This window comes from Notothenia rossii, assembly GCF_949606895.1.
Source record: "Notothenia rossii genome assembly, chromosome: 7".
In the NCBI taxonomy this organism is placed as follows: Eukaryota; Metazoa; Chordata; class Actinopteri; order Perciformes; family Nototheniidae; genus Notothenia; species Notothenia rossii.
Genome location: NC_136905.1, coordinates 34,552,827 through 34,571,627, shown reverse-complemented (window position 1 = coordinate 34,571,627; position 18,801 = coordinate 34,552,827). Strand labels below are relative to the sequence as shown.

At 40.3% G+C, this 18,801-nt stretch overlaps 1 protein-coding gene across 4 annotated transcripts; it reads left to right on the top strand.

Annotated features, from left to right (window-relative positions):
* Positions 1-1,815: 1,815 nt before the first annotated feature.
* LOC307013002 (uncharacterized protein) lies at positions 1,816-14,987 on the top strand (the record flags this gene model as incomplete). Of its 4 annotated transcripts, none has more annotated exons than XM_079640229.1 (5): positions 1,816-2,063; positions 2,580-2,704; positions 4,165-4,384; positions 5,345-5,501; positions 14,774-14,987. In XM_079640229.1, exons 1-5 carry the CDS (start codon positions 2,033-2,035, stop codon positions 14,985-14,987), a joined length of 747 nt encoding a protein of 248 aa, XP_079496355.1. In that variant the 5' UTR covers positions 1,816-2,032. The 4 variants fall into 4 exon arrangements, 2 of the variants coding, with proteins under 2 accessions (XP_079496355.1, XP_079496356.1); XR_013800800.1 differs by adding an exon at positions 3,045-3,971 and having other exon boundaries at positions 1,820-2,704; positions 5,340-5,501; positions 14,774-14,911; XR_013800801.1 differs by lacking the exons at positions 1,816-2,063; positions 2,580-2,704 and adding an exon at positions 2,793-3,971 and having other exon boundaries at positions 5,328-5,501; positions 14,774-14,911.
* Positions 14,988-18,801: the final 3,814 nt, after the last annotated feature.

Below are 18,801 nucleotides of genomic sequence, written 5' to 3'. Positions count from 1 at the left end.
AGTATTGTTTAGAGTATTGATTACAGCGTTTAGAATGTGTTAAATGAAAAGTGATGAAAGAGAATATGAGGAGAAACGGCGTGTTAAGCATATATTGAATGTGAAAATAACCTATCCTCTGTTTAAATGCAATAACGGACATTGGAGACGAGGTGAGCCGGCTGGCGGGGAGGAGCCAGCAGAGGATATACAGGACTGTCTCAGAAAATTAGAATATTGTGATAAAGTTCTTTATTTTCTGTAATGCAATTTAAAAAAAAAAAAAAAAAAAGTCATACATTCTGGATTCATTACAAATCAACTGAAATATTGCAAGCCTTTTATTGTTTTAATATTGCTGATTATGGCATACAGCTTAAGAAAACTCAAATATCCTATCTCTAAATATTAGAATATCATGAAAAAGTATACTAGTAGGGTGTTCAACGAATCACTTGAATCGTCTAATTAACTCGAAACACCTGCAAGGGTTTCCTGAGCCTTGAAAAACACTCAGCTTGGTTCAGTAAACTAAATCACAAGTATGGGGAAGACTGCTGATCTGACTGCTGTCCAGAGGACCGTCATTGACACCCTCCATCAGGAGGGTAAGACACAAAAAGAAATTTCTCAAAGAGCAAGCTGTTCACAGAGTGCAGTTTCAAAGCACATCCACAAAAAGTCTGTTGGAAGGGGGAAATGTGGCAGGAAACGCTGCACAACCAAGAGAGATGACCGCAGCCTTAACAGCATTGTGAAGAAGAGTCGCTTCCAGAATTTGGGGGAGCTTCAAAGACAGTGGACTGAAGCTGGAGTCCAGGTATCAAAAGTCACTGTTCACAGACGTGTGCGGGAAATGGGCTACAATAGCCGTATTCCCATGGTCAAGCCACTTCTGAACTCAAGACAACGGAAGAGGCGTCTGACTTGGGCTAAGGAAAAGAAGCACTGGACAGTTGCACAGTGGTCCAAAGTCCTCTTTTCAGACGAAAGCAAGTTTTGTATTTCATTTGGAAGTCAAGGCGCCAGAGTCTGGAGAAAGGCTGGAGAGGAGCAAAATCCAAGTTGCTTGAAATCCAGTGTGAAGTTCCCACAGTCAGCGATGGTTTGGGGAGCCATGTCAGCTGCTGGTGTTGGTCCACTGTGTTTCATCAAGCCCAGAGTAAATGCAGCTGTGTACCAAGAGATTTTAGAGCACTACATGCTTCCGTCTGCTGAAAAGCTCTATGGAGATGAGGAATTCATTTTCCAGCATGATCTGGCACCTGCCCACAGTGCCAAAACCACCAGTAACTGGTGTACTGACCATGGCATTACTGTCCTCGATTGGCCTGCAAATTCCCCTGACCTGAACCCCATAGAGAATATGTGGGGTATTGTGAAGAAGAAGCTGAAAGACACCAGACCCAACAATGCTAATGAGCTAAAGGCCGCTATTGAAGCATCCTGGGCATCCATAACACCTCAGCAATGCCACAGGCTGATTGCCTCCATGCCACGCCGCATTGATGCAGTAATCCGTGCAAAAGGATTCCCTACCAAGTACTGAGTGCATTAATGGACATTTTCAAATGTTTGATTGTGTTTTGCTGTTATAAATCTATTTTTTTTTACTTGGTCTGAGGAACTATTCTAATTTTTTGAGATAGGATTTTTGAGTTTTCTTAAGCTGTATGCCATAATCAGCAATATTAAAATAATAAAAGGCTTGCAATATTTCAGTTGATTTGTAATGAATCCAGAATGTATGACATTTTTGTTTTTTTAATTGCATTACAGAAAATAAAGAACTTTATCACAATATTCTAATTTTCTGAGACAGTCCTGTATATAGCAGCGCCGGAGGAGAGATCCGCGGTCTTCTTCTTGCTCAGGAGAACCAGATCACAGCTGTTTTCTGCCGGAACAATATTCTGTCTCTAACACTACCGCGCCTTTTTTAATTAAAGTATCCCATTTGAATCTTTTCAGAGACTCCATTTAGTCTCATTTTAAAGCTTCTCTCCTGGACGCGAGAATAAAGAACATATTTAACAATATCACATATCCGGACATGGATGCTATAGCAACTGCAGCATTAAAAGGTAATGTAATTGTGTATTTTATGCTGCACCTCTCCAGCAAGCTTTACATTATTTGAATCGGTTGGACAACAAGTTAGCATGCAAAGTTAGCAATCTAGCTGGCTACATATCTAGTGTTAACATAGCTAATATCTACTGTAAGCTGTTAATAACTGCACAAATGACAAATCGTGGTTAACATTTTAATTTATACTGTATTATTGCCAGAAATAATGTCAAGAAGCAAATGAGCCTTCCACAACTGACAGTAAAGTATTTAGCATAGCCATCTTTGGCGCCCTTTTTTGTTGTAGACAGCATTTCACGATGCGTTGTTGAATGATAGTGCGGGCTATTGTAACAGCAATTTTTTTTAATTTAAATTGTAAGTAAGTGCAATTCATGTTTTAATGTTAAATAAAATCTTGTGAAGCCAGCCAGAAATGTACATTACTCTTTCATTTTATGTATTTAGATAAATATGTTATTAGTTGCTTTTTACCTTATTATTAACTGTGTGGTTAAATCTGTTTTCAGCTGCTAATATAAGCAGAGACATGCTGCCCAGCCTATCTATGGAGGACTTGCGTGATCTCGTTCCCGGGCCTGAGCACTTCAGAAGAAGAAGAACCATTTGGAGACTCACTCATGATGATAATGAGGTAATTCCAGATTCTCACATTTGAGGGACTTTAAACCTGTTACCAAGTAAGCCTTTCCTAGTCATCATGCAGCTATTTGAAGAAGTGGAGTTTTTTGGTTGTGTTGATTTTTTTTTTGTCACAGTGTAGTGCTCTTTTCATTGTAAATACCATTATTTATATATATATATATATATATGCATCTTTTATACAGGGCCAGGAGAGAGGCCTGTGTAGACCGAGTACCTCTCATGGGACTTGTGATTTCAGCCCTATTCCCACCCCCCAACCTTCCTTGTTTCCCTCCTGCCAACCCCTCTCTATCCCCTGTCTTTTCTCCACCCTCCTTCCCCTCTCAAAGCCCACAACCCCAACATGGTGCCAGCAGAACCGTACAGCTTCCTAGTCCACTGTATGTCTTATACACAGACGCAGAATTGGAGCAATCACAAAGCACCTTTTCTGAAAAGCACCGTGCTGGAGAAGAAGGAGACTACGTCCTTTCCAAAGATCTTCGCTGTCGATTGATCAGGAATACAGTCACAAGCATGATTTCCATTAAAAGAGCAGCCGTGAACTCACTGTAATGGCGAAGCGTCTAATCGAGTACTACCCGACAGAGTCCTGCACGGGTCTGATTTTCAAGACCCGCTCCCGCCCCGCACCCGCGGCGTGCAATACCGAACCCGCCCCGCTACCCGCACATATTGCCAATTAGTTCCGCAACCCGACCCGACCCGCCGGCACAAGATCCGCAACCCGACCCGAACCCGCATATATATAAGCAGTGAAAACGTGCAATTATTAACACACGCAGTTGCATATTTGGCTCAAAAAGCCTGGGATGTTGGTTATTTTCTCCATCTAGGACGACACCAAAAGCCTCCCAGACGTTGGATTTCGCTCTTGAGGAAGAGTTATTGAAAATGCTGTATTCTCAGCTAGAGAGCTTCACCTCAGCCATTTCGAATGTGGCGCGCTCAGCAGCAGATAGATGCGCTGCAGAGGTTATGATTATGCTCGGTCCCGCGGGGGAGAGGTCTGAGGATTGAAACATTAAACTAAATTATTATAATTTAAATATATTTATTATGCAACACCCGCAACCCGACCCGCATCATCTTTGTTTTACCCAGAACCGAACCCGGAAAAAAGCGTTTGAAAAAATACCACCCGCAAATCACCTTTTTTGCGGGTCACCCGTCGGGTACCCGCGGATACCCGACCCGATGCAGGACTCTGCTACCCGATGCTTCGGGACAGATCTCAAACCAGTAGAGCTGAGTGGGTATGTCACTATTCAAGTTTTCAACTCATGGTTCAGACAAAGCACTGTAATCATTTGCCTATCAAACTGGGAGTGATGTGTTTTATCCAGTTCCATAAGAGCTCTGTGCAACTGCTTGTGTGGTGTATTTAGTTTGATACAAGTTTGTTTAATGTGAGTTATAACACAACCTGTTGTGTGTGTGTCTTGTAAGGAAACTGTGAAAAAGCAGCTTTTGAAAAGGATCCAGAATGTGACAACCCCCAAAAAGAAGCAGGGTTCAACTCCTTCAAGAAAGAGGCCTAGGAGTTTAAGCTTTCAGAGCAGCCATGAGACGTCCACTGATGAGACTGATGAATCCATCGCATCAACCTTGATCTTGGAGAGATCACCACCATCTCGATGCAGCGCCCTGGAGGCTGAACAGTTATGTGGTAAGTACAGAAAGATCAAACAAGATGGATGTTGCTCAGCTCCTGGACCTCGAAATCCAAGCGAGAAGGGCCTTCATTGACTCTGATGTTACAAAGGAGCAGGACAGGCCTTCCAAGATTCGTAAAGCTTATCCTTGCTTTGGAGAACTGGATCATGGAAGCAAATGTTTTCGTTTTATGTACAACTATGCTTCCTAATTCGGTTAACGTTAGACCAAATTTGAAATGAGAAATGGTATGACAATTAAATCAGATCTGTCTCATTATTCATAAATAAATGACTAAAATATGCTGATTGAATACACATATTTATTCTGAATAGATATATAAAAACCCTCCACTTATTTAAAAATAACAAATTTCACAAATGTGCTTCTGATACACACAACATTATTTTGTTCGTAGTATTGGTCCACAATACGTATTTAAAAATAGTGTGTGCATCAGACATACGTATTTCTATGTGCACTGTAATATTTTTTTTAAGTGACCATTTCAATCACATTATACCCATATGAATCTTTTTTTGGAAATTAAATTATGAGACGAATTACTAACCCTTGGAAGGTAGATTTGAAAGTTTCTCCTATATATTTTCTCTCTCGTTGTCTTAGCTAATGGATGAACTATGGCGGGTCCTCAATCAAGGCAACTCCCACTTCTTAATGGAACTTAAAGTGCCCGTGAAGTGCATGTTTTTGCGCCAAAATCAAATGGCAGTTTCGTTCCTTACATATCGTTTTGCCTGTTCATGGCTAAAATAATTTTTGATTATTTATTTATTTATTAATTATTAATTTTAATAATAACGGCCGTCTGAGCCAACCGGAAATTGCAGACGATAGTGGCTGTGACGTCACAAGATGGGCCCAGTTGTGATTGTAAACATGGCGGAGACTTTGGAAAGTGATACAAGTGCGAGAGAAATGATTGATTTTGACAGCTTTTTGGACAGGATAGATGAAGAAAGTGGCACAGAAGATGGAAGTGACGATGAGGAAGCGCAGGACATCATTGAACCCTACAGATTTGAGCCGTCTGGGACATCAAGTGGCGAGGATGATGGCGACGACATGGGCGATGGGGAAGACATTGACCGGCTACAGAACACTGAATGGTTAGCAGGTTAGCAGTGACTGTGCTGTCACTGTCGATTTGAAAATAGGGGGGAGGGGGGGGGGGGGGGGGGTGGATTTGCCTTGTTTAAAATCTCTGCTTGGGCGCAGCCTCTGGGAAATAATTAGCTTATGTACATGTCATGTGCTAGAGTATTATTAAACTATAATTAGAACTTTCTCATATACACATATGAAACGCTCGCACACACATGAAATCCAAAGTCATTCACATATACATGTCAAACGCAGTCATATACACATGTGATACGCACTCACACACACACCTGAAACGCTCTCACACACACACATATAAAACACACTATCCCATATTTGTGGGAGAGCGTTTCGTGTGTGTGTGTGTGTGTGTGTGTGTGTGTGTGTGTGTGTGTGTGTGTGTGTGTGTGTGTGTGTGTGTGTGTGTGTGTGTGTGTGTGTGTGTGTGTGTGTGTGTGTGTGTGTGTGTGTGTGTGTGTGTGTGTGTGTGTGTGTGTGTGTGTGCGCGTATCACATGTGTATATGAGTGCGTTTGACATGTACTGTATATGTGAATAAGTTTGGATTTCATGTGTGTGTGAGAGCGTTTCATATGTGTATATGAGAGATTTTTACATATGTTTGTAAATTATGTTGGTTTTAGTTGTGTGTGTGAGAGTGTTTCACATGTGTATGTGAACGGTATTTCTGAATAATGTCCATAGCGGCCCCTCATACTTGTAGTCCTATTCAAAATTGTTCACTGAGTCAAAAGTGTCATGAGAATTTCACTTGCGTTGCATTTTACAGTGAAATAATGTTCTCTTTTTCTCTAAAGACATATCTGATGACTGACCTTTACTACGCTGTTTGAAAACAATAAAGTCCTCGCTGTACGCGTCCGGATATCGCCATCATAACCTCAACCTCACACACTGGTACTGAATGTGCATCAAAGTCTTCCTACCGAGCCAAATATACCAAAAGATAAATGTAAACGACAGAAGAAGCGATCGAAATGTGTATTTCAGTCGAAGGCCACCCCCCCGACACATTTGATCATAAACCAGTTGATCTAAAAAAATAGTTAAACTGGAACACCGGCAGTAGGATCTCACCTTTTAGCTGAGAACTTCAGAATAAAATGGTTCAATATAACACTGAAATATCAATGACCATCTTTCCTTAATTCAACACAACTGTAGTTATTAACCAGCACAAAATATGGTCTCAGTTTTTTAGCTCAAATATTTTCCATAACACAAATATACTCCTTTAAGGCAAGACACTACAGGTGAATAGGGTAATTTTTTTAACTTAAAGATATCAGCTATAAATGTTTCCATTTAATTACTTTCATTAAGATAATTGTTTTTTGTATTACAGGTTCTCTGAAATAGCATGTTTAAATATGCAAATGAGCCATAACACATTAAATATGCACATATTTTTATACATTTCAGGAACACAAATCTAAACATTCGATAAAGCCAGGTTAAAAATTCTTGTTTCATATTGTACTCCTACTAGAATCTAAAGTTTTTACAGATGGGATTTTGGATATCTTTTTATCACTCCATAAATCAGAAAATACTGTCAACAGCCCTAAAATATCAATCTTCGCCATGTTTTTAGGTATAAGATGTTATATAATTCAGGCTATGAATGATATATGAACAAACCCTTCTGTGAGAACCTGGAGCGGTTCATTGCTGGTGTGAACGCAGTCCGCACCAAAATATAGGAAGCGCAGTATTTACGTGTCACAAGAACGCGGATATCTTCAAAAATCTTTAGCGAAAGAGTCTTTCAAGACATCCGCGGTTGTTTAGTTAAAGAATAAAGCAGAATTAAGTGTTGAACAGTGTCGTGTAAAGTAAAATTTTTCCGTCAGCTACATAAAAGTAAGAACACCTGTCGTCAGTGAAACGCCCCTCCTTACTGCAGAATGTCTCTCATGGATAATGTGCAGCGGTGCAGCATTGCTTTTCAGCCAAACTGTTACAGTTAAATCGAACTGACTTCTTTGTGCAGATGTGAGCGTCCTTAACAACGGTCAATAAATCCTTGATAAATCCTTGGTCTGTCTGTTCCAGTCTGTTCTGGATTAACAACGTGTCACGTGTTCTGAATTTACCAATCAGAATCGAGTATTCAACAAAGCCATGTAATAATGTTTTTTAACGGACGTTGTCTGATTATATAATCATATGCTCGGGTCGCTAGTGTCTGTTGATCTCCAGATTAACAGCAGCATGAGAATAACCTGCCGAAAGTGCCGATGCTCCATGGCGGAGGCTCCGCTAGAAATTGCCGGGATTTGCGTTTTTACCCCCTTAATGTCTGACCAATGGTTGAACAGCATTTCCGAGCACATGACTTGTGTTTAAAGTTTATAGTCCATTTGAGTTTTGCCCGTGTGAACGCAAACCGAACCTTCTGAAAAATGAATCAATGTAACAAACTGTGGTCTGGTGCGCACCAGAGAGCGGACTATTAGGTGTAAATGCACCCTTAGATTGCTGTGTGGCACTACCATAGACTATATATATAAATGGACGTAGTGTCCATGACGTCACCCATAGGATTCTGCAGAGTTGCTGAGAAATTAAATTACATTTAAGACATATACAACTGCAACGAAAGTAACAAAAACAATGTAATATCCTTTTCAGTTTCACAGAACACAAATTGGGTTATTTACAATCGTTAGGTAACTCTTTTTATTGCACTTGGTAACAGCAACAATAGGCTGTAGCATTCAAACTTGCTCATGGACTTGCAGTAGTCCTCGCTTTTTTTATGTCTCTCCAACGAGTTACGCAGGTACTTCCAGTCTACATATCCATCCCTCGTAAATGCACCTTCAGCTCCTGGGCTGGGAAAATGTCTGCACATTTTACAGAAAAGCGCGTCCTTACTTGCGCTGTATTCCACCCAGGGAAAATCTTCATACCACCTCGATGAGAAGCACCTTGCTTTTCCATGATTAATAGTGTAGGGGAACTTCTTCAGTTTTGGTTGTGTATCAAGTGCAGACAGATCAGCGGGTAGGCCTACACCTGCTTCATGCTGACGACCGGGAGCACTGCTAGCGCCGTGGAGCAAGGTCTCCGGAGTCGGAGAGCCTGGCCCTGGATCGCTGCTAGATGAGAGCATCATTTGCAGGGAGCTCTCTCACGTTACTAATTGGGCGCGCACCGGAACCAACAACCAGTTTTTACCGGGAATGAGTTCCGTTCAGAGGATAAAACACACAACATTAATTCTACTCGATATTTGTTCACTTCAATTTCACTTTGAACACTTGGATATTCTCAATGGGTGGACAAAAAACTGTATAATAATACAAAAAGATGGGTGGGAAGGGGGAGGGACGGGATGGCATGGGAAAGGGATTCCCTATATATATATATATATTTTTTTTTTGTCTTTTTTTTTGTATTATTGTCTATATTTAGTGTGAATGCTGTTTACAGCATTCACACTATAGTTCCACTATAGTTCTTCAAATCTTTATTCTTCCCCTTAAACTTAAACTTATTTCAGCCAATACTTTGGCACTCCATAACTTCAGCTTATTTTCAGCTACAGAAACCATTGAAATATTAAACTATTCCGCCTGTTCAGGATGGGAAACCTTCAACTTTTAAAAAATATTTTATACTTATTGAAATATTCAGCTTTTTAAACTCTTTTTTTAACATTGAAGTCAATGGGAGATGCCTTCAAATCCTGTTTTCCTACACCTTGCGCCAAAAGCTACTCATTCCACATACTTTCAGCTAGACACTTCATTCCAGCTTTCAAATGATCACAAGACCTTCAGCTATTCAATTCTTATTCAGATGTTTGATATCTTTTAAACTTTTTGAGATATTGAATTTAGTTTGGAGCTTGGTAGAGAGGCCTTTTTCAGATTTTAACATTAGAGTGGATGGAGCAGCTCGTTAAGTCTAGAATGCTTTGATCTCAAAACAGAGTGCAGCAGTGCCTGAAATTCTCCCCCAAAAATATTTTAAACTTGCCATAATTCCCAAACCCTACACTCCTCAGACATATTTTTTCATGAAAAACGTAGGAAAACCTCTCCTAGGTTGGAAAATAAAATAAAAATAAGAAAAACTATTAAACAAAATGCCTCTTGAGGGCATGAAGAGAGAAAAAGTCCAGCTAGCTCCCAATTGATTCCCATGTTAAATTGTTCCGGATCTTTTTTCAGAGCAGGGAGAAGCACACTTTAGACAAACTGCTCCCATCTCCACATTTCAAACCCAAAACCCCATAAAACAACATATTTCAGTTCATTGGGGTTCCCTGATGCTCACGGTCTGGTAATTTTTTTATAGGAGCAATAGTTTTTGAACAGGTGGCAAAACACACACACACACACACACACACACACACACACACACACACACACACACACACACACACACACACACACACACACACACACACACACACACACACACACACACACACACACACACACACACCCCTACAGTTTTTTATGCAATAGACGGACTTTTCCACTAAACCGGCCCGGTGGTGGTTTAGATGGGCTACCCTTTCCTGAGGTCCTACAGCTATGGGAGTTGGGTCAAAAATCAGCTCACTTTGGATAGCTGATTGCTTTAATAAGCATTTTGTGTCTTGTGGCTCTCTGTTTGATTCTTTCACTGACTGTGCTTCTGTGAACACTCCAATCCCTGACTCTGAACAATGTGGTCTGGAAAACCCTTTCAGTTTTACTCCTTTTACTGTTGGTGTTGTTCATGAAGCATTATCCAAGTTAGATCCTAGGAAACCGGCTGGCCCGGACAACGTAGAATCTTTCTTTTTAAAGATAGCTGCAGATTTTATTGCTCCATCTCTTACTTCTCTTTTTAACCTCTCCCTCAGCACAAATACAATTCCAAAAGTATGGAAGTCTGCTTATGTCTTGCCTTTACTGAAAGGAGGGGAGGCAACTATTTTAAATAACTATAGGCCAATCTCTAAATTGTCAGTTCTGGCTAAAGTGCTCGAACGACTAGTGAGTGAGCAAGTAAAGGACTTTTTATGTAAAAATGATATCCTGTCTAAACATCAGTCAGGCTTCAGAAAGAAACATAGCACCATCACTGCGGACAATGAAAGTGGTGAATGACATTACTAGTATTTTAGATAATAAGCAGAGTGGTGCAGCTCTGTTTATTGACCTTTCCAAAGCGTTTGACACCGTTGATCATCGCATCTTGAAGCAGAGGCTACTCAGTATTGGCATATCCAGCCATGCAGTGGGGTGGTTTGTAAACTACCTTTCTGAAAGGTCCCAATGTGTTAATTTTGATGGGCTGTCTTCTGAGTGGTTAAACATTGCTAATGGTGTACCACAAGGTTCTGTTTTAGGTCCACTTTTATTCTCCATATATATCAACAGCTTAGGTGATAATGTGGATGAAGCTACTTTACATTTGTATGCGGATGATACCGTGATGTACTGTGCAGGTCCCTCCATTAAGGAGGCGGTTGTTAAATTACAGGCTGTTTTTAACACTGTTCAGACTCAGCTCTCTGAACTAAAGCTTCTTTTAAATGTGGATAAAACCAAGGTAATGCTCTTTTCAAAAGCTAAAAAGACACCAGAGCCTGTTTTAGATATTGTAACTACACAAGGAATAAAACTTGAAGTGGTAACCTGTTACAAATACCTTGGTATCTGGCTTGATGACTGTCTCTCTTTGAAACTGCATGTCAATAACCTGCTAAAAAAACTGAGGGTTAGGCTAGGCTTCTTCTACAGAAACAAGTCCTGTTTCTCACTTGAGGCCAGGAAAAGGCTAGTCACTGTGACCTTTTTACCTGTGCTGGACTATGGTGATCTGTTTTATATGAACGCACCGGCCAATTACCTGATCAAGTTAGATGCCGCCTATCACAGTGCACTGAGATTTGCGACAAACTGTAAAGCATTAACCCATCATTGTACCCTGTATGCAAGGGCAGGTTTGCTTTCACTAACTGTACGGCGGCTCAATCACTGGTATCTTTTTATTTACAAAGCAATGTTAGGGAAACTTCCATCCTACATCTGCTCCCTGATCTCACGGCGTATTGTAAATGGCTACTGCCTGAGATCGAATGCTGTGGTTGTATTAAATGTGCCAACTACTAGGACTGTCTTAGGGAATACAGCTTTTAGATGCGCAGCTCTGCTAACTTGGAACAGTCTGCAAAAGGAATGGAAGTTGAGCAGTTTGGTTCTATTACATGTTTTTAAAGCAAGGATAGATGCTATCCAATCGGAAACTGTTGGTATCTGTAAATGCTACTAGCTATACAAACTGTAGTCAATGTAAATATGCCATATAATGTCCTCTTTGTTTTTCTGTCATGTTTGTATTCATGTTGGAACCTACTTGCAGCAGGTCACCATTGAAAAAGAGGTCAATGATCTCAATGGGTTTTCACCTGAATAAATAAAGGTATTGAATTGAATTGATACACCCTTTAGAACGGTTACACACACCACCTACTTATATTGTGGTATACACAGACATTTGTCTTTTGACAAAAGTGTGACTTATAAGGACCAAAAAAACACTATGGGGTCTTTAAAGGGACGATAAGGCCACTCCCACAACCCTCCAAATGTACATACATACACAACCTGACAGGACAGCATTATGGGAGCAGTCATTTTAATTATAAAATAAAGTAGTATTAACTCTTATCAAACCAATACATTTGTTTAAACACATTAAAGTCAAACAGCAACACAGGCAGAGACATACAGATCGACAGACAGACAATTTACAGACAGACAAACAGCTACACAGACAGAGACATACAGATCGACAGACAGAAAGACAGCTTACAGACAGCTACACAGACGGAGAGACACAGATCAACAGACAGAGAGACAGCTTACAGACAGACAAACAGTTACACAGACAGATAGACATTTTGTGCTGTTCGTTCATCAAGCACTTTGCCTTCAACCAGTTTGCAGTGCTGGCACTCGGTTTTGGTTGCCAGATTTCCTTTGGCAATATGACGCTTAAAATGCCGCATTACTGCGGCAACCTCATCCTTGGCCCACAGTATTTTGATTGTTCTTCTGGCATTTTCATGATCCTTTCCTGAAAGATATACAAGTAAAACAAAAATCAGTAGAATCAAATGTGAAATGTACTAGGCAGTCATATTTTAGTTGGAAATAACTGTAATAACATCTGCTTTTTATCTGAAAATTGGATACGAGTAGCACATACATGCCATCCTCTTCCTGCCTGCCTTCTGGCCTTAACTTTAGGACAGCAATCCAATAAGTAAAGTGACTATTGAGAAATCTTTATAAAGGTCTTGCACATGTGCTGTATTTGTTATATCAGAAAAAAGGTTACTGTTCCAAACAGAAGTGCTACCCTTTTTTTGCCACTGTCTTTTAATAAATTAATTAAGGGTCATATATTCATACCTCCTATCTTTTTGGACAGCAGGGGTAGAATGATGGGTTGGGGTCTGCAACCTTTTTGACCAAAAGAGCCATTTTGCTCCTTTTTCCCAAACATCTTTTTGTCTGGAGCCGCAAAACATATTTCATAGCTTGATAGCTAATAAAGTTGTATTTATTGTTATATCAGACAAAAACTACAGTTTTTTTGCATTTATTAGGCTATTTATTACATTATATAAAACTGTTAACCTCTAATAAGAAACAAAGAACTCCTATAAGGAGAATTAAAAATAATACACAGGCCTACTTTAAAATAAATTAAACACAGAACTTGGGGAGTCCTCTGCACATTTGAAGGAAAAAAAATATGATTAAAATGGGCCCACTTTGAAATAAATAAAACATATAGCTGCACCCTAAAAATAGTTAAAGGTAGGGAAGAGGTAAGAATGGAGAAACCAGCTCGAGTGCGCTAGAATTTGAAAATACACAACCGGAAAAAATATGCCTCTTCCTTCAGACTTCCTCACAGAGCCCCTCCTCCAATACACACGAACACGCACATGAACAATGAGGGCACGAGATAAATGTGTGCACAGATGGAAGGCTGACAGGCTGACAGGCAGGTAGGCCATCCGGTTATTTTAGCCGGGCCGGCTCAGATGACTGATCGTGCTTTTTACAGCGCTACGGCTTCCAGAGATGAATTTTTGTATGTATTTATTGTCAAAGCATTTAATATATTCATTGCTATCGGGATGTTAAGAGCATTCCATGGAATATAACAAAAAGTGTTTTCTGAAATAAATTACATACCCCATTGAATTATGACTGAAGATCGTCAGCTGTCTTCCTCTCCCTTGTTGTTCCTCGATACGTAAAGGCTGCAGCACCTTTGACAACTTCTCTCCACATATCAAACATACCGGTAAACCAGCATCGTTTGCTGTGAAAGCATATAACTCTGTCCACACAGAATTAAATCCTGTGTTCCTCCGGTACTTTTCTTTGATTTATCCATAGTTCGCTCATCGAGCCGGGGGTCAGGTTATAGAGAGCCGCAGTGACGCGTCCTTAAACCCGGAAGTAAACTCCTTCCGGTTCCTTCGTCTAAAACGCAATGCAATTTCTCCATAGGATTTTGGAAAATAGCTCGAAATAAGGTCTGTGGTTGACACATATTTAAGAGATGGATCAAGTTTTGTTCAGCCGGATAATATCCACATGTCAACCCTACTTTTATCATTTTTGAATAATAAATCTAGTCGCCAGAAGCAAAATGCTAACGTTATGCTATAAACGAACTACAAAAAAGTACAGCAGCAGGGTCGCACGACTTCAACGTCACACCAACTTAAGATCGTTTCAACTGACTTTCGCGCACTTGCATATTTTAACAAAGCTTTTCATTTGAGCCACACTGAATTTCACTAGAAGTCATGGCTGTGTCAATTACCAGTCTGATATCATTTTACAAAGATGACAAGAAGAGTGTAGATAGAGGAGAGAACCACTACAAGTCAGGACACATACAACAGTGCAGCCTAGATGAAGGTGTGCTTACCGGTGTTGTCAGGGCTAGCATGAGGGACAAGGTTTATAGTGTCGGTGAGTAGTGATAGCGAGAGTACCATTAACCTAGAGTTAATTTATTCACATTAGTGGCATTAATTCCCATCAACAAATCCATTTTATGTGTCACATGAAATCTATATTACAAATATTACACACCAAAAAACACAGAAATATTCATGAAATAAACATACAGTAGGCTATAAACAATTAAAGGGATAATTGGGAAGGCATTACAAATGTAAATATATTTTAAATAATAAAACAATCCCACCACCACAGGTGTCTACAGGAGAAGAGGGAATTCTCTCCACAAAATGTGAATGCCCACGTGGAGAATGGAAATGCAGTCATGCGGCTGCATTATCCATCTTTGCCATCCACGATTTCAGCTGCACTGACACCCCCTGTCAGTGGAAGAAACCAAAGGCAGCTAAACGTACACATTCAGTGGAGGAGCTATATCCTCCAACCAATAACTCATTCAACCTACTGACAAGAGAGCCCACCTCCAAAGATCGTGACTGGCTGAGGGACAGACTCGGGGGCAGGTTCTCAGGAATTTCTTGGCTTCTCTCCCCTGAGCCAGAAGAGGAACACTACAGCTTGGAAAAACTTACTGTTCCCGAAATTCTCAAATCTGTTGGGCATCAAGGACCTGAGGCAATTGTGGCAAGCATGGCATTGTCTGAGGAGCAACAGAGGGCAATTCAGGTGGCTACCACTGGTCAGCGAACCAACCCAAACTGGCATTTGTTCAGGAAAGGAAGGTTGACTGCCAGCAACTTTGGAGCTGTCCTGAGGTCAAAGCGTGTGACTGCTTCCCTTAATTGCCTAGGGCAACAACAGGCCCTTGATGGTGTTTTGTCTGTACAGTGGGGGAAAATGAATGAATGTGAGGGCGTCAGGGCATTCACCACTGCAACCCAGATGCAGGTCCATGAGTCAGGTTTGTGGCTCTCCCAATCAGGAGTGTTGGGGGCATCTCCAGATGGTCTGGTAGGGTCTTCCGCTGTGCTGGAGGTAAAGTGTCCCTACGGAGCCAGGGAAATGACAATTAGTGAAGCATTGCAAATCAAGGGCTTCTGTGTCAGTAAGGAAGGAGAAACATTCAGCCTGCGTGAGGAACATCCTTACTGGCACCAAGTGCAAGGTCAGCTTCACCTCACTGCAAGAGAGACTTGCTACTTTGTGGTCTGGACTACGAAAGACAGTGTCATCATTCCGATAGCCCGAGATGACAATTGGCAGCCTAACCTGTTGGCTCTTGAGGACTTTTTCAAGGCCCACATGCTTCCAAAGCTGGCAATGCCGGAATAATCACCGTTGTCACTGTTGTGGTTATTTTCTGAAAAAGACAGAAAAACAAAAAGGCATATTAATTTACTTGTTCTGAGTTCAGAGAGCACTGCTGTTAAAATTAAAAAAAATCTTTTAGAGAAAACTCAGCTTCAGGATGTTATGGTTCCCCTTTGAAGATCTTTCTTGTAGCTGCTGCGATCCTTGTTTGAGTCGTTCATATGTTCGATGAAAAAGATCATAAATCTATCATTTTCAAATATAGTAATTTTAAGAAATTGTGAATAGTTTTTAAATGTACATTTACTCACCTTTGTAATGTTGTGGTTGTTAGAGTGTTAGGTTTCTGACTACAGAGAATAACATATTTACAAAATAATATTTCTTAATAAAAAAAGGCAGTCCATGCAGAAAACTATTGTGGTTTCTTGATTCAAGCCTGCCTCTGAATCCCAAATCACAAACCATTCTTTGGAGTAACGTTTTTGATAGAGAAAGACAGAAAACAAACATGAGCCTACCCCGAGAGGCCAGACTTTTAAAGGTAAAAAGACAGTTTAAAGATTTATATTTGCAGATATTATCAGCACATCTGAGTCAAATTAACATGTGTATTAAACAGAACCTAAATAAAAGAAATACAATGCACCCAGTTTAAAGACATTGTTTGAGTTTAATGATGAACTCAAAATGTAAAACAAAGTATGAAACATGTTTCTGGATTGATTAAACAGCAGAATCTAAATAAAAGAAATAAAATGCACCCAATGAAAGGACAGTTTGAGTGTAATGATGAACTCAAAATGTAAAACAAAGTATAATAATAATACATTTTATTTATATAGCGCTTTTCTACAACTCAAAGACGCTTTACAGTATGAGGGAGGGTAGACAAACAAGGACAGGCAAACACATAAATATAGTAAAATAAAATAAACAGAAAAGTCAGTCAAGAGGAAGTTGATTGAGAGGGGGGGAGGGGGGCTTACAGATTTGAAAAGATGTGTATGAAACATATGTGTTTACATGTGAAAAGACACTATTTTTCTGCCACCTCTTTTATGAGAGGACGTTGGAAGTTCACTCGTGCGCAACATACCTGCACCAGTTTATCTGCGAAGGGCCTCAGGTGAGATGGAATGAACTTTAGGATCTTAAATTCTTTCAAACGAGCATTTGCTCTCTCGACGTGAATCCTATTTTGTGCGAAAAGCTTTGTAGCCTGTGTTTCGCTGCGTGTCAGTTGGCCGTGACAGAGGAATGGGGGAATGTTGACAGTGACTCCTTCAGGAAGAATGTTCTGGATTAAGAATCCCTTGTCAGCCAATATCGGATCTCCAGGTTTGAAATGCTGAAGAACACCAGAATCCCCTACTATCTCTTTGTCACTTGTTGATCCTGGGTATAGTTTGCTGCAGTATGTGATCACAGCATTTGGTGCTACCCCGAGCAGTAGTTTGAAGGAGTGCATGCCACGGTAAGCAGAGTAGGTCTCTTTCTGGATATCCATTTGCTTGGGGATAGCAATTTTGATGTCCGTACAATCCACTATCATTCTGCAGTTTTGGATGTGCCGAAATGAAGAAGGCAAGCTGGTTTTATTTTTCTCCCGGCTGGGACAGTACTCATTATGTCCTTAAAAAGTAATTTGTGGAGAACTTCTATAAATGTTACAATCACATTTCTGACAGTGCTTTCACCACAGTGAAAGAGTGCAGCCAGATGAAGGTGTGTGTAATTATGAAGCAGTTTCATGAGGGTCATGAAAACTTGGTCTTCAAGACTCAGTGCTTTGGGGAACCAACCTTCTGGGTATGTAATGGAACCCTCAAAACGAGCAACATACTCACACACAGCACTGAATGTGTCTCTATCTGGCAATCCTGTCTCCATCCGAAGAACCTTTTCACTCAGCTGAGAGGCAGAATACTTGTCACGGCAGTAACTCTGCTTTGCCTTGGACTCCTCTAGCTGGATCTCTAGTTGCATTATGTGTCTTTGCTGAGATTGAAGTTTTTCTTCTACCGTGGTTGCTTGCTCCTCGGCATTCTCAGATAGTGGTTGAGGATCTTCATTAGCAGCCGCCTGTGTTGATGGACCTGCTTCCTCCTCAGTCATTAGACACGTAGCTTCTTCCTCCATTCCATCAATTATCCCTCTCAGACAGTAGGAATGCTCTTCTACATTCTGTGCTTCAAATGAAACAGGCCTTTTTCTCTTTTGTAAAAGAAAATGACAGCTGCAGATGCGGGAACAGGCATTGGGCTTCCTGTCAGCTCGTCTGTCGGGAAGATATAAAATATTAGTTTCATCGAAGTCACACCGTCACATATAAGAGCATTAAGACATACAGTACATAGTCTAAAGCAAAACACCTAAATATATAACCTTGCACTTTGAAGTCTCGTGAACATTTTCACTATTTTGACATTTTTATAGACCAAAATTGAACTAAAGAAATAAATGGTAGATTAATCCATACTGAAAATATGTGTCAGCTGCTACACTAATTATAATATTTATATTTCTTAATTAAGATAATATATTACTTTATTGATCCCAATTTGGGAAATGTTTGTGTTGCAGCAGCATAAAAAGAAAAAGAAAATATAAGTTATTATTAGGGCCGGGACTTTAACGCGTTAATTAAGATTAATTAATTACACAAAAATGAACGCGTTAAAAAAATTAACGCATTTTAATCGCACTTATTTTTGCACCGCGGAACGTTTCTCACTGGATGAGTTTCAGGGGTACCGATTATACTGGAGCACCAACTAACGTTCATGACTTCAAACAACAACAAACCACAGTGAACAATAGTCAAACGTGAACGAAGAAGCTGATGAGACCGCTTTGGTTGGCCCCGTGGATGGGACATTTTGTTTTAAAAAACGGACGGATGGAAGCATCGATAAGAGCACGGTTGTTTGCAAATTATGCAAAAAGGAATTTGCATATCACCGCAGCACATCAAGCCTCAAGTATCACCTCAATGCAAAACATATAGC